Source organism: Oculina patagonica, chromosome 11 (assembly GCF_052425735.1).
Source record: "Oculina patagonica isolate OP01 chromosome 11, crgOcupat, whole genome shotgun sequence".
NCBI lineage: Eukaryota > Metazoa > Cnidaria > Anthozoa > Scleractinia > Oculinidae > Oculina > Oculina patagonica.
In genome coordinates, this window is record NC_135768.1 from 2206373 (window position 1) to 2223221 (window position 16849).

At 39.3% G+C, this 16849-nt stretch overlaps 1 protein-coding gene and 1 non-coding gene across 2 annotated transcripts; both read right to left on the reverse strand.

Annotated features, from left to right (window-relative positions):
* Positions 1-1417: 1417 nt before the first annotated feature.
* Positions 1418-16385, reverse strand: LOC144629437 (serine/threonine-protein phosphatase 5-like). Its single transcript, XM_078487642.1, has 16 exons — positions 16272-16385; positions 12542-12711; positions 11854-11925; positions 11588-11732; positions 10026-10147; positions 9495-9560; positions 8733-8831; positions 7210-7315; positions 6975-7039; positions 6417-6494; positions 6027-6114; positions 5154-5194; positions 4950-5034; positions 4389-4482; positions 3438-3516; positions 1418-2651 (listed from the first exon to the last, which is right to left on the reverse strand). Exons 1-16 carry the CDS (start codon positions 16357-16359, stop codon positions 2586-2588), a joined length of 1464 nt encoding a protein of 487 aa, XP_078343768.1. The 5' UTR covers positions 16360-16385; the 3' UTR covers positions 1418-2585.
* Positions 10739-10868, reverse strand: LOC144631249 (small Cajal body-specific RNA 8). The gene has a single exon (XR_013566705.1).
* Positions 16386-16849: the final 464 nt, after the last annotated feature.

Genomic DNA, 16849 nt, shown 5'->3' on the forward strand with positions numbered 1-16849 from the left:
ATTCCTTGCGAGGCTGAATATATTTTCGTAGCGGCACAAACTTTGGTTTTGTTGTGGGGTGACATTTACGGAAGTGAAAACTATGCAAGTAATCTTGATTGACTTCAAGTTCACCTCAAGCAGAGCTGCTTGTATTATATTTTATGGTTTACCCCCCCCTTAATATCGCCAACAGCGCGCAAAACACTCTTAAACCCTTTCACAGGAAAACCAGGCACTGAAAACGCTGTAAGGGTAACCTGTGTCGACTAGCTGGCATCCAATCTGGAGAAAATAGCAACACAGATTGTACCAAAAATTGCCATAAGTTTGCACGCTATCAGTTTCTAGAATTTGGTCACATCAAGAGTGAGTGATGATCGATGAGTGATGAATTTCTTTATTCTCATTACCTATCTGCTTGAAAATGTATTGAAATTATAAAGAGAAATCATCTGCGCGCTGGTCACTCTTGGGGTCAAAGGACAGAAAGGACCCTTTAATGGTAGAGGTATGGCGAGTGGTTTTTGAACAATTAACAAGGCACGTGGGTACACGAGTAACCATGAAAAAAAAAACGACGCATACAAGCATATACGTGCGCTGTTACACGCTTAATTGAGCTGTGCGTGCAAGACCAGTTGCATGCGAGTATGACTGTGTGTACTCAGACAAGAAATAAAATATTTGATCACATGCAGCACGCATACACGCGCAGATAGATCACGCCTACATATGAACGAGTCACAAGAGGGGCCTGATGACTAGCTATGACGTCATGGTTGCTTCTAAGCCGTCGACAAATCCGCCATCTCAACTCTCGAGTATTATCCTTCCCAGGGATCTTACGCCCTGGCCAAACGGTAACGTTAGTGGACGCAAGTAGTCGCTAGTTGAACTTGCGTAGCGACTTGGGCTGGCTGGCCAAACGGACTCGCAAGTTTACTAGCAAGTTGTCAAAAAAGCAATTTCAATGCTACTGCGCGCGCTGCGATTCAGTAAACAAAAGTATTTGCCGCGACTTGCGTTGGGTAGCCAAACGGTGAAAAAATTGTCTTGACTTGCGTGCATATTTGATCTCGACCAAAGTGAACGCAAGTGAACGCAGGTCCTGCCCAAACGCTTGTCTAGGGGGTACGCGAGCTCTGGGAACGAGAAAGGCCCAAACGGAGTCGCAAGTAAACGCAAGTTGAAAACTTACGTATACTTGTGTCTCCGTCTGGCCAGGGCTTTAGAGTTGGCTGAAGCAAGAGGGCCAATCACTGCCGTAACTTATCCCGGTTTCTGTAGCACGAATTGGCTAAGAGTCTTTCTACTCCCCCCCTGGATTGGATACTAGTACATCACAGGTTACCTCCCTCCCCTCCCCCAACATTATTTATTTGGCTGTCGCAACGATCCACAAGTACTCACTTATTTCATCTGGATGCAAAGAGGCACTACAATCAACTGAGACAATGTGGGATTTTTTAAAATTTCCATTATTGTTATGGATTTATTTTCAATATACAAGACACAAAGACGTTATTTTCATGTATAAATCTTCCCACAAAAATCCCACAACCTGATAAATTAAACTGAGCGAGTGAATAAATAGTGAGTTGTCTGTTCAGGAGGTACATAGAGTTAAACCGAACGAAAGAAAAAAGTAAGCTTCCACGGCAGACAGCTAATGCCAAACTGACATCAACCGTCTGTAGAACAACATGGTGTTAATAACCTTTCTGTTGCTTGCCCTGTGGTACGCTTTGTTTTATATGTCTTGAAAAACTTGCGGTACATGCAACGAAGTGGCTGTAAAGGGACTGGAAACCAGTGTAAAGGAGCTATACCACGGCAAGCTCGTTCCCAGGGCTTTTTCATTGGTACAAGGTTAAAGCCCTGGGAACCAATTTGATGCCACGAACGACACACCACGATAAATTTAGCAAGTTTGTTAATTACAATCCATCTTTACCTTCCTTATTTGTAGCCATCCTTGTGCATTGTCGGTTTACTTTTTATCCACTTTGGTAAACCATAATTTCGAGATAACCTTCAATTTGACAGCAATTTTAAACATTTCAAAAAATGACTTAACTCATAGTGACATAGCCTGTCTAATCTGACCTTCAATCCTCTTAATTTACAGACTGTTTTCACTTTTTACAAGAAAAGTGTTCATGTCACCATCATGAAATGGGTTTATTAAAAGGCCAGAATTTGGCCTGAAACTTTCACAGTACGATGAACGATTCGTAACACAGCTTTTAATATAAAAGATTTGCTCAGATGAGGCAAAAATTGGCCAATTTTGCAAGTCTGATTAAAAAACTTGAACATTTAGTGCCCGGAATTCACCACAACTTAAGCTTGACTTGAGACTTTATATAACAGTCAGAGAGTGTCCTTTGATGCAGGAAGCCTGTACATTGAATTTGAATAAATTATAAACTCTGTGAACTCCTGTTTCCCGGCAAAAGACAGAAGCCTCCACGGACGAGCTTTGGATTATTTGACCAATCAGAAGAAGCAGGTGTCATTTGGTAGTCATGGCAACCAGCTGATATAATCCATCCTTGAATGGGTATCCGCTATTGGGCTGCAAGGTGGAACTGTCGTGCGTGTTACATGAAGCCAAACATGGACATCAAGGAGTTCGCGTAAGCCATGGGTTTCACGTCTGGGTGGGGCTAAGTTAAAAAAAAAATTAATTATGTGTAAGTCCACGCACGAAAAAATAATTCTTACGAAGTATTCAAACTCAGATGAGCTGTGGTGACGGAAAAAGCTGTGGGGACGGAAAATGCTTTTCGACGGATCCAAAATGGTGATCGCATGAGCGAAAGGAAAGAGGCAACGCAAAATACATGCTTCAATGAGAGAAGTTGGAACTTGGTTTGACGACGAAATTTCTACATAATTGGCAGCATCTGACCGTTAACAATAACTCCATTAGCATATACTACAACAGTGGATAGCACTTTTGGCGCGCGCTGATTGGCTACTCAAACTCGGAATATACTTTGCTTTTCACCTCCGAGCAACGCACGCAAGAAAATTGCAATCTTTGGAGGGGAAAAACGAGTCAAAAATCATTCTTTTGGGCTATATTATCTCACTGTGTTAGAATATACTAAAACAACTATTTACCTCAGTGTCGGTGGCCGGTAAAAATCCATCACTAGCCACCTCCACTTCGGTGAATAGTACTACATGAAACTGGGCTAGACTTCGTGTTGTTAGATGTATTCGGGTCGGTTGTTTTGCTATAAAGTTCGTACGCTACCAGTTGTCTGTTGCTTTGTTTTTGGGGAATAATAATGATAAGCCTTTCTTGTACAAAGACCTTTCATATTCTGTGCTGGCTTAGTCAACTGCTGCTATCACTGAAGCTCCTATCACACTTCAACCAGAACATTGCAGCAAAATGCAGCGCGTTTTCGACGTTAAAAATATAAAAGAAAACTTCAACTTACCACGGCATCATAAGTTGTGTAGTTGGGTTTCATGTCCATTCCCATGGTGATAAAAGCACCTTTGTTTCCCATCTGGTCACTACAATGAAAAACATACGTATATAAAAAAAACAAAAACAAATAAAAGAATTATTACAAACCAAAACGAAACAAGGATGGTTAAATATGCAAAAGATTGAAACGGATTACATGTACGAATGGCGAAGTAATAAACATAAATATTGACGAAATCATAGTTTATAGAGGAAATGGTTATGAAGCCCAGCAAAGTTCTTTCTTGTAGGTTTTTGTTCGCTATTTGGGATTCACTGTGCACTAAACCTGACAAAATACGATAGGTAGTTACGTGTGTTCATGTAATTAACCGATCAAAACATTGCGATAACGTAATTCATGCATAGTGTACGAGCGCAAAACAAAAGATGTGCAGGGTCGTGGACCTTCCAACCTAACTCTTGGCCTCTTTGTTCTCTCCTTTGATGTTTGCCGAGCTTCCTTATCTGCAAGCAAGCTATGTTCGGGTCGGCGAGCTCGCTCGCAGCTTCACTGATGACGTAACTCTGTAAAGGTCCGTGGTGTCTCTGACTGGTTGTTTCTTGGTTTTCGCGCGTAAGTAACAACCAATCAGGGACACTGGTAGGATCTCTGTGGAGTGACGTCATCAGTATAGAATTCTTCAGGTCGAACTGATCTCAAACGCCTCTTCAGCGAGAGTAGAATAGCCGATTCTCTCTATAACGCGCGCCTGCAGGGAATCACGGTAGTTGTATTCATCAAACCATGCGCGAGACTCAGCAGCGATGCACGTTGCTGAGTCTCGCGCATGGTTTGATGAATACAACTACCGTGATTCCCTGCAGGCGCGCGCTATAGAGGGAATCGGGTATTGAGCGCGCCAACAGAAGCATCTGTTTGCTTGGCTATTTCTCTGCGACAATACACGTAACTTACCAGTAATTTGGCGCGGAGAAGACCGTGATACATTTCCCATCATGCGCTACTTCATAACCCTCTGGTTTGACTTCGTGACTCCGGATAATGTATTCTGTAATGTTAAAAAAAAAAGAAAATAATAATAATAAAATTAAAAATTAAAAACGGAGTGATGACAGCATCCACCCGAGAACAATGCACAGTAACGATACTACCAAAAGACCTGGAAGGCAGGGAAGTCATCACAAGTTTCATTTATAAAACGAAATGATTTTGAATTTTACAGACATGCAAGTGCATCTCCTGTAACATTTGGACTAAAGAAGACAAACGTTTCTGTCGAAACATGTCTGTAAAATTCAAAATCATTTCGTTTTGTGCCTGAAACTTGCTGTGCATGACTACAATTTACTTTCACCTCAGAAAACGTGCCGCTAACTTGTCACGATCAATGCCATTGCATGACGACCTATGTAAGGTTAAAACGTGTACTGGACAACTTATCATAAGCATTGTGTGACGCCGAAATGTCCACCGGGCTAATCTATAGCGATCAGAAGCAGTATTTGTTAAACTCACCAAGATCGTTATTTTTGCAGAATTCTTCTGTGACATCAGGGCCAAACTGCACACCTACTCCACGCTTACTTGCTGAACGGCCGGGCTGTAAGGAATGATACGGTTATTTATCACTGACTCAATCATGAAATAACTCTTTTTAGGAGAACATATAATCGAGGACACGATAAAACTATCTCTTAGTTGAAGAAGAACAAACCATACTTGAGGTTGTGGATCCGACCATAATAATTCACACATCAGACCTGTGGAATGAAGTCATAGAATTAACTAAACGCGAAAAGAAATCAAAGTCAAAGGGCCGATTATTTTAACAGATTAGAACTGTTTTATAGCTGAAATGATGTTTACACGAGACTCTGTGTTTCACAGTACCCTCTGTGTTTCGCGTGTTCTAACAAAAAAAGTTCCTTTGCGAAATCTCCCTCCCAAGATTGCGCCCTGGTGTCTCCTTTCGCCGATTTTTTTTGCCCTGTACCCCACTACCCCATGTTCACGCAAAGTCTAGATGATAATACTGTTTTCACTGCCGATCAAAGCCACTTACGCACATAAGTATGCCACAGAAAACCTTAAATACATTCTACACACTTAGCTTTAGACTGGGATTCAATTTTACAATCAATCTCGTTCCAGAGCCTGCGTTCCCCTTGACCGGCGGTCGGGAAACTCGACAGCTTTGGGCTAATCCAAAACCGGAACCAGGAAATCCTGGTTCCAGTTTGATTGTGCGCGTGCGCCGGAGATTGTGGTGAAACGATCAAGTTTTCAACAGCAAATCGATGTGGGCGTCTTTTTAGCGGGCTTTCAAACTAGCCCAGAGTTCCCGATCCCTGGCGGAGACCAGAAGGATCACGGCCTCTGGGGACGAGATTGTTTTACAATGTTCATAACATTTTGCAGTACAGCCTTCTCACTTAGGAACGAAAGCGCGTCCTTGGGCTCCTGTGAATTTTGCGCACCTTTTGTTCCTAGTCTTTCTCGTTCACACGCTTTCATTCCAAGCCTCCCCTTAGCAGCGGAGTCGTCTATGGAGGAGGTGATAAGTAAAACAAAGAACTCATTGCCGTTACTTGCCTTCATCGCCAGGCTGTCTGTTTCTGTCTATTGTTCTTAATTCATCCAACTTAACGTCATCTCTTTTAAACAATCCACCATGCATGACCTGCAATTATGGATGTCAGAGTTTAACAAACCGACTTTACTAACATTTGATAAAGAACAAAAAAAACATTATGCTGGACAAGTAAATACCCTAGTGTGTGACCATTCAACTGAACGCTATTGAGCAGTACTTTCATGTGGTACTGTTTATTATGCTGTTCAAGGTGGTTCTAACTTTTAAGTCTGTGGATGTAACCCTACTTTGCGACCATTCAAATAAAAGCTGCTGTTGATGACTACACTCTTGTGGTGTTGTCAATTATGTATTAACTTTTAAAAAAGAATCTATATCAAAAGTCTTACCAGCACTTTTTTATTTATTAAATGACAAAGTGGTAACCAGTTATAGACCTCAGTAAAAAGGTCAGCCATATCTGGGGTATATGTGATGCAGTGTTAAGAAAAATGCACAATTCCATAAAAAATCCCAGGAAAAAAAAAAAGAAAAAAGGTTCGATTCGCAAGAACGAAGATTCCCCAATCACCTTTATTCTTCTACCAGTTACTGAGTCGCTACTGCAGAGCTACTTAGCTTCAAGAAAACCAAAATTAAATTGTCTTGTCCTGTTGGCAAGGACGTTCTCAAACAGATGACAAAAGCAGGGTAGTTAATAAGTTAATTATCAAGTATTGTCATCCTGCAGAAAGCTGTCAGTCATACATTGTAGAATACCGAGTGTACAGGCCCATAGGGAGGAGGGTGCAATGGGTGTTTAATCCCCACCCATGTGATTTTCTTTTGGGGGGAATACCTATTCTGTTCACATGCAACCCCCATCAAAACGCCTGGCTACAGGCCAGGAAGAAATATACTCGATATTCTCTAATTGCTTGGGAGGAATGAACAACATGTACAAAAGGATATTTTGCTTTGACTTCTCCTTCAAATCCATACATTTGATTCATGTAAATGCTCTCATGGTTACCTGTAAAAGCAAACAAATTCTATCTTTGTTTTTTACCCATTATATTTGAACTAGGGTACTGGGGACCACAGTTTGTCCCAGGCTATCAGATTATAGGGAAAGAGAGTAGGGCAAGACTGGGGCAAGCTTGCGATAGCATGCAATAGGTGCAGAAAGCAGTTCACACTTACCTCGTGACATAAAAAGGTGGTCAGGATACAAGAGTTTAAAACTGAACAGTGTAAAAATGACTTCACATGAAAACGATCCTCTATCTACGAAGTCGCCATTAAATAGCTAAAATTTCATTAAGGAAAGATAATTTCTCATTTAAAAAGCAATACTGCAGAAAATATTGTATTAAAACTGTTAAGACGGAATCCACTAGGAAGTCGAGTAATATTTATTAAAGTTGGACAAAAATCAAGTACAAGAATAATTTAAATCCTATTGCGTTATTTCCTACCCTTAATAAAAGGTAAAGATGTAAGTAATTATCCGTGATAACACCAACAACAATTTCTTATCAGAGTCTGAGAAAATGAATTTCAAAGTTCACAAGGTTTCGGCAAAATCTCACGTGTAGCCATTTTGTAAATTCGTCTTAAGCGATTCAGTGGAATTCAGCAGAACTTCGAAATTTGTTTTCGATGTTTGGTGTTGTTAGAAAAGATTTCTTTTGATAAGATATTCGAAGCAGTAACAAAAAAGTTTGCAATAAGGTGGAAATAATTCTGGTACAACAATTTCTTATCAGAGTCTGAGAAAATGATATTCAAAGTTCACAAGCTATGGTCAAAAGCTCACATCTTTTAAGCGATTCATGGGAATTTAGTGGAACTTCGAAATTGGTTTTCGATGTTTGGTGTTGTTAGAAAAGATTTCTTTCAATAAGATATTTGAAGCAGTAACACAAAAGCTTGCAATCAGGTGTAAATAGTTTTGGTACATAATTTTGTCCAATAACTACTCGAAGTCCTGGCGGATTTCCTCTTAATTAGAAAATCAATTTTTCATATTATGTTCTTTAAAATTCAAGTTCTTCAAATTAACCGTATACTTTGTGGAATAACAACCATATCATGGTTTAGAATTAACAGGAGTCAACCCATTTTGTTGTGAACGCCATTCACATGGTCAACCACTGAGCCATGTGAGCTTTAAGGAGGCTCATAACAGTTTCCAGCACTTTCCAGCTCTTATACTTTGATGGGTCAGTACTACAAATATTTATCAGTTGCTGCAGCAATTATAATATCAAACAAATGTCCAATCATTTCTTAACAAGTTGTGGTCATTTTCATTACATCACTGGTAACCATAGCAACAGTAGAATATGTTAAAAACAGCCTTAACTTTTGCCTTAAGTGCTTATAACCCACAAAAAGCCTGGTGACCTCATTTTTATGATGGAATAATGATCAGCAAGTTAAATTTAAACTTTTGGCAAACTTTAAACGTCTTGTGGGTTCAGAGCCACCAAAGATTTTTGAAAATTTAAGGTGGCTATGAACCAACACTGCAGAATCAATTTTATTGTAAGTCTGTAACAATTTTGGAAGACCTGAGAAAATTTTTTCCAAGTAACTTATGTCACTGACAAATGAACACCTCATTACTTCATTTCTTCTTCTGAATTATGTAAATAATGGTTTGCACAATTCTTTGAAGAGAATTATGTAACAATAACTATTATCAAGAACAGGAAGGATACATATGGATTTTCAGTGGAAGGGTATCCATTTAGACTGAAAACATTTAAAAGATCGTAGAACTGGCCATGTATATCACCACACACAGTAAATCTTCCATTCTGTGAAAAGAAGAGTGAAAGTAAAACATTTCAAGCAAGATTTTGATTGACATTAAAACATCAAGATACACTTCAAACACTGAGGGATTTAGGTCTCGACAAGGTGCTAAACTCAGACTGACTGTGCACCCCTCTTCACACCTGAGTATAAATAAATACTGGGGAACAGTTGGGGTAAGGTGACAAAACATGGAGGGTTACATGTATCTATGAGGAATAAGCAGCTATTCCTGTATTAACATTCTTTGTCACTTTATAATAAATCTTCCAAAGCTGGGTTGATTACCCTCACAAAAAAATAATTGCCTAATTTATTTTATGTAAAATGTACAATCAATACTTTTTTCCATGACTTTCCATGACCCACACTTAAATTCCATGACTTTTCAGGCCTGGAAAATGAAATTCTCAAATTCCATGATTTTCCAGGTTTTCCACGGCCTGTACAGACCTTGTTTACAGTTTCACTCATAACAATCATTACTTGAAACTAACATTATTGAGGACAAATCTCCAGCAAATTATAGTTCAGAAAATACTTACTAGGTTAATTCTTAAGTGTGTTTTTTCATATCATAACTAAATATTTTTAAGGTTGAAATGGTGCTAACTTCTTAACTGAAGTTAACTGTGCTCTAATCTATATGCACTACAGTGGCTTACCTCTGGAACTGGAATTTCAACCATCGATGGTTGCTTCTGTAATAGCTTTTTTACTTCTACTAAAATCTAAAAGAAATTAAATTTTCAGCATAACTATTTCACGTTAATCCTACAACAAATAATAAATTAACTTTCAAAAAGCAATAATCTTTTTAGACCATTGGCCCGGCGTCCTCCTCAGGCGCTTTGCACTTTTTTGTGGTAACAAAGGCGAGTGCGAAGCCCGAGCATCTGGTGATGAGAGTGAAGCTCAAGGGACCACAGAAGGAGAAAGAAGAGGTGTTTGCCCTCCATTCCTCCCTTGCACGCCCATTTTCCTTGGCATGAGGAACCCATAAGCCTGAGGTTTTAATGAGAAAAATAATACTCAACAAGGTGCAGCCATCACTCATAAAAAACGTCAGAGAACTTGTAGGAAAAAATCAGGATGTAAAATTTGAGTGCTAACCATGGCAATGAGAGTGAATTAATGGCTTTGCTTTCCAAGGCTAGACTCAAAACAAATAACATCAACAACAATTACTGTGTTACCTTGTAAGCATACTTCTTGTGTATTTTCTTTTGATCTCTAAATCTTTCAATTAATTCCTCTACAAATTCTCTTGTGATTCCATCTTCACTCAGTCTTGGGCCATCATAGTCATCTTCAACAACTGAGAAAAACAATTAAATCATTTTAAATTCCTTCTGTTGAAAGGAAGATTAAAATGGTTGATCTGTTTGGTTAGATTTTAAATTCCCAATCAAATTGTGTCCCGAGCCACCTTTCGGGGGCTGATCTTGGAGAAGGGTGCAGGGGGTGCACCTCCCAACGCCCCCTGAGACGACCTGCGACTTTCTAATACAACTGGTATTCTGTGAAAAAAAGTCAGTTACGCCATTCCTTAGTGGTACACCCCCTCCTAGTAAGATAAATCCTGGATGCGCCCCTGCCTTTTACTTGTTCACCAGGCTCTGTGGCTGAACATGGGCTTGGGATTAAAAGAGTGATGATTAAAATGTTTAGTTCCAAAAATTGTCGATACCTCCCCCAAGGAAGGGATTTTTCCTTAGACCCCCACCCCTCTGGAAATTATTCCAGTTAAGCTTCAAACATTTCCTAATCAAAGTTTTTGGTGTCTGAGGCCCCCCCCCCCCCTCCCCAACCCACCCCCAGGAATTTCCAATCCCTTCTGAGGGGGGAATATGGACATTTTCTGGAACTACACAATGCATATTTGTAGTGCTTGACTTTCTAGGGGGAATGATGTGTGCTCCGTATCTGTCTGTACGGCTGTTCTTGAGCATCATACAGTCATCAGAGAGCAGCGTTTATTTAGGGAGTTAAGTGATGAACACAAAAAGAACTGTTATGTGCCATGTATCAAACTCCCAAAGACAAAGCAGTTTGCTATGGACAATGTAATCACAGAAGCAACTAACAAAAGCTTGGGTAGCCATTTTGAGTCCTCTGATTACTAGACTACATTCTTTGAAGAATTCCTGTCAGGTATATGGGTTCCAGAAAGTAACAAAAAGGATGTGACAAAATTGAAATCAATTTTGTTGAGACCATTGTAAGTTGTAATATTTTATTGAAGTTTGAAAGTTTAAAAAGGTTAGAATACATGTATTTGTATGGAAAAAATGGCAAGCATTATCATCAGCAGGCTTTTAGCCAGGATTTAAAAAGTGGGAGTCCAAAATTTTTATAAGGCCTGACTTTGTCCTCATAGGAGGGCCTGAGGAGCATACAAGGTGTTTTTCTGCAGTTATGAGTGCAAAGGTATCTAAAGATTTCCAAATTGGCTAAAAAAAACTCTGTATACAGTTATTCATATTAATTTTTTCTGAAAAGTGGCCGTCCATAGGATGGCTGGACTCCCACCTGGCTAAATTTTTTTTTCCATATTTAAGTCTTTTTTTTTTAAAAAACATCCAACCTTCCATACCATTGGTGGTCTTGAAATTGCTAACCTTTAGTTACTAATCATATCATGCTCTTTCCAGTTCTTATGCTCATTTTGCTTTCTATGATTGACAAGGTTGCACAAAAGCATTCTGCAAAGGACCTGGCATGTTACATAATTTGGCAAGACAAAGATTTCACTAACCCATAGTGTTCAAATCTATTGAGTCTGCAACAGATTTCTTGTCATCTACTGCAATGGCCTTTTCAAATGCTTGCCTTTGCACAATCTTCTTGCATTCTGTGAACTTCAGATTGGCATCTTTGTCTTTCGGTCGAAATTTTTTTACCTGGAAAAAAGCAGAAATAACACTAGAAATAGCAAACAGAAGTATCACTTCTTGTATTGGATTAGCTCAACAAATATATCTAGAAATCCCCCAAAGGAAATCTACTATATGCAATACTTACCATTTCATAATCCTTGAGGCTAAGTTTAAATTTTCCAAGAGCCATGTATGCTGAAGCTCTCCTGTAATACGCCTGGCATAACAAAAAAATAATTTTATATCAAAGAGGGTGATTGAATTTTTAAGTATTATTTTGTAAGAGAAGGCTTAGGGACCTGTAAAGTTTGATTCATCCATGGCTATAGGACTTGTTTTGGGGTTTTTATATTGTTATGTTTTGAGATTATCACTATGTTGTATAATTCTTGTTTGCACCAAAACCTTTCAGACACCAAATAGAAACTGAAGGATTTTTGAAATACAAACTTCCAGTGGCGGATCCAGTCCTTGAACTAAGGGGGGCCCTTTTTATGTGGGTCTACACAAAAAAATTAGCTGGGGAGTCATTAAAAAAATGTTTTTTACCAAAAATAAGGAGGGGGCTCGTACCCCCCAGGCCCCTAGATCCACCACTGTAATTTCCATAAAAAAGTAAGTTCCCCTCCCCCCCCAAAAATAACCAGGTATTACTCTAGGGTTTATTTTCAGAACTTTACGGCAGCCTGCTACTTGATTATATGTCACCGGTTACTCTAGTCATTGCAGTCAGCTTGGGACAAACAACCTTGGCATTGTCACAACCACCTAATCTTTCAGTTGCTGACATCTACTATAAAAACATTTTGAAACCCTGTACAGTATAATTTTACCTTGATATATTTCTTATCCAGTTCAATGGCCTTGTTTGCGTCTTCAAGAGCATAGCCATAGTATTCTGTCTTGATGTAACAAAAGCTTCTGTTACCATAGTATGCTGGTACTTTAGGATTCAGGTCTATAGCCTTGGTATAGAGACTGAGAGCATCGTCATAGTGTCCTTCTAAAAATCAGAACAAAAATAAAAACAAACAAATTTCATTTTAAAATTCAAGTTAACTGTAGTGCTGGATTTTAGAAAGTAAGTTGCACTCTGCTGGTTAAGAGATGTTTTGGTTTGAAACCTCCTATCCCTCTGGAAATTCTAGTTAAGCTTCGTGCTTTTATTTAAGCTGTTTGGATTTTGGAAACCCCCTCCCCTTGGAATTTCCAATGACCACCTTTTGAAACCTGAGGGTTAGGTAGCAGCTCTCACAAGATCTCACACCAATGATTTGCTACCACGGTGGGCACAAAGTGACCCAAAAACGCTCACCTTCACTCATCTTTTTCGTTTTTGATACTGGCTACCTGAAATTTTGCATAGATATAGTCATTCTGAAAAATTGTATGTTTTTTGTTTTTCGAATTTCGAATTTTTTGGCGGGAAAATGACGTCACAAAGTTGGCGCCAATTTTTTTTAAAATTAGTATGGGTTATTTCTTGACAGTTTCTGAAAGAACTTGTCGCAAAGATCTTGAAACTGAAATTTTTTTTGAGATATGTCAATCTAATCAATAGTTATCGCTAATTGAAGTTTGAATTTCCCGCCATTTTGTTACTAAAAATAGCTCAAAATGGCGGAAAACTCAAACTTCAATGCACCATAACTTTGGTTTGGATTGACGTATTTCAGAATTTTTTTCAATTTTAGGATCTTTGCGACAAGTTCTTTCAGAAACTGTCATAAAATGTTCCACATTAATTTAAAAAAATTTTGGCGTCAACTTTGTGACGTCATTTTCCCGCCAAAAAATTTCGAAATTCAAAAAACAAAAAACATACGATTTTTCAGAATGACGAGTTCTATATTTATGCAAAATTTCAGGTAGCCAGTATCAAAAGCGAAAAAGATGAATGAAGGTGAGCGTTTTTGGGTCACTTTGTGCCCACCGTGTACCCCTTGGGGGAAAAATGGAGCAAACAACAGGAACAATGCCCCTAGCCCCCAAAACAATAACAAACTTACAAGAGCTCCTACACTACTGCTACTTGCATTAGAGCGGCTATGGATATTCATGGATCTGTTATTATAGATGCATACATTAAACATACATACATACATAATGATATTTTATAATACGCATATATCTGCTTGGGCAACTCTCTTTCCCAATTGAAAAGGAAGGATTAATTAACTGCGCATGCAGTTCATGTTCTGCACTTAGTTTTTTTTTTCTTCTCAGTGACCAGACTGATGCCCCCGCAGGCCCGCTTGGCCAGTCACGCGTCACGCAATGTTTAAAAGCTAGAAATCACCTACTAAGGGGAAATTCTCTAACGCTTTGGTCTTTACTTAGCAAGTTTAGCGTGGAATGTTCTAGTTTGAAGCGTTTGACTCAAAGAAAATAATTATATACTAAATTTTCATGCTTTGAAAGGAAAATATATTTTAGCGGGCTAAAATCTGTAACTAAATATCATTACGTTGGTGTCAAAGAATGTGCTGACATGACAAGTTTCACTTTCGATTGGCTAGACATCGAGTCACGTAATGTTTTAAAGCTATTAATCGCCTACTTTTCAAATCTTTGTGAATCCTTTGCGGTCTTTACTAAACAAATTTATTGTGAAGTATTTCTCTTTTAAGCGTTATCTATTTTTTTGTCTGTGTCATTGAAAGCATTTTGGAGATATGAAGAAAAATTACCTTCACAAACATGCCCTGACTTGTACCGCTTACGTCATTCGGTAGGCTAGGGAAATTCCCAGTACATGTCAGGGCTAAATCCAGTATTTAGAAGGCTTCAATTTTAGCAGGGTTCATGTTTGTACAAGAACAACGAGAAATAAATCGCGTCCACAGCTTCAATCAAACTATCCAACAGTGCGAAGTCATTTCAGTATTCCACAGAAAATAACGCTCTTGGTTGACTAGCTGACTTGACAACTCTCACTTTGACAATTTTGCGAATCTTCTGGTCTTTACGTAGGAGATGTAGTGTGAAAGAAAAATATGTTTGAGCGGGTAAAAGTTATAATTAGCATGTTAAGTGTGAAATGTTCGACTTTTTAGCGCTATGTATATTTGGAGCTGTGTCATTTAGAGGATTTCTGAAATCTGAAGGAAAACCACTGAGACAAACATGCCCTGACTCGCAAGATTTACGTCAGTGGTAATTATTTGCTCCAATATTCGGAGCGAGTTATTCAATCTGTAAACGGGAATACAATACAACACTGGATGCTGATTTAAAAGATTTTTTGGTTTCACGGATCAGGATCGTGGGAATTAAATTTGGCCAGCATTAGCATATAAGAAAAATATTAAATTGCGTATGGAACTAGTCAACCATGAAATGTCACACAATGTATTTTCTTACCATTTTGTTTGTCAGTCGCATCATTTTTTGACGCAGGTAAAGGGGATAAGGAGGAGGGGGATGCATTTTTTGTTCCCCCCACATTGCTTCCCCTAGAGTGATCACGTGACCAGCACAGTTTTAAGCTCTAAGAGCTCTTGTACTGACCAGGCATTTGGAGCATTTAAAGCCAAAATATTTGTAGTCTGCTGTTTAGAATCCATATCAGTGTTCCACAATTGTAACCATCCTTGTTCTTTTTAAGTTTATTTCTTAGTGCACATGTTTTTCTACTTCGGCAAATTATCAGAATTCAGCTTTATACAATAACTTTTTGAGGTTCCATCGTTTTGGAAATTGAATAACAACATGATTAACATGTTGTGAAACAGCACCCTTAACACTCGTACAGAAACTCTTCATACTCAAGAAGTCATACATTGCGCTCCACACATCTTGCAAATATCTTACAGCAATTAATGCACCTATCAATGGTTTGCCCCAGGATGGGGGGGGGCGGGCAACCCACGGGAATTTGACATCGAGAAGCTCTCCCAGGGAAGGGATTTTGGCATGTAAAATGGTCTGCTGGGTTAGAAATTTAATAGACTGTTCACAGCCCTCTATTTTTTCGTATTTTTTCGATCGAATGAGCGCGAGGAAAGAACGGCGAAAGAACTGGACGTGAGCGCAAAACGGAAGATTCTCTCGCTTTTTTTGCGTTGAAAAATAGAGAGGCTGTGGACAGTCTAGAAATTTAAGAGGAAATATGTGAAATTTGACATTTGCTAGGTGCCCAGGGGTGGGGAATTCAACTCTGGATTCCAAAAAATGTCAAATTCCCCTGGGGTTGCCCGTCCCCCCCATCCTGGGGCAAACCATTGATAGGTGCATAAAGCCGACAGCGAGACAAAATTGTGATGCTCAAGAATTTGATTCGTGCATCGGTTGAAATGAATTAACAATCGCGATCAAATTCTTGTATTCATTTTATACCAGAAGTCTTCCTTTGGCACATAACTACAGAATACAGGGCCTACTGATTAGGGTTGAAAAATAACGAAAAACAAACCAGGTGCCGGCCGGCTTTGCGGGACGAATTTGAAAGCTGAAAAAATTATGCCTTCAAAGCATGCGTATCTCTCGGAAGCCCATAAAAAGTGTTTTTAAGAATCCTTTATATCGCAGATAAAAGAAATGCCTTGGCGTATCAAAACCTACCTTTAAAGTAATCGTTTGCCTGTAATTTGTATTCATCTGCCTTCAATTCGTCTTCTGTCATTTCTCCATTTGCCTTCTCGTCCGCCATTTTTTGCCTCAATATCAGGTCCAGGTCCCTCTCCTAACACGTCCCAACGAGGCGGGGGAAAAATCAGTACTAGGCTCGGCAGAGAGGCGCTTCTACACGACTGACAGGGAGGTACAAGGGACTTTTGGGGTCTTTGGATATGGGTGAGGGGGAGAAGAGCGCAGGGGAAGGGTTAAGTTATAAAGTTCTCAGCAGGGTGAAGGAGGGGGGTGTTCTCAGGGCAACAGGGCTTCTTGCTATGGAAACTGGGATATGGATAAGCTCTAGCCATGGGGGCTATAACTTCACCACATAATATATTATACATGCAGTCACAACTCCTCAAACTGTCACTTCTTTATAACAACCATGCACCTCTCCACAGAAGACCCCTAAAACACTTAAACAGCCACCTCTAGACAGTCTTGTTCCAGAAAATCATACCCCACTGCCGATTGATTAGAAATCCCCCCCCCCCTGGCCCCAATCTCTTCAGAAATTTCATTTTATC

Excerpts from the sequence above, each read along its gene's own strand:
- LOC144629437 (XM_078487642.1), bottom strand. The coding sequence starts at position 16,359 with ATGGCGGACGAGAAGGCAAATGGAGAAATGACAGAAGACGAATTGAAG. Across the intron at positions 10,148-11,587 it reads AATAGATTTGAACACTATGG|TTGTTGAAGATGACTATGAT; the intron begins GTTAGTGAAATC and ends TGTTTTTCTCAG. Across the intron at positions 2,652-3,437 it reads ACACAACTTATGATGCCGTG|CCCCACCCAGACGTGAAACC; the intron begins GTAAGTTGAAGT and ends TTTTTAACTTAG.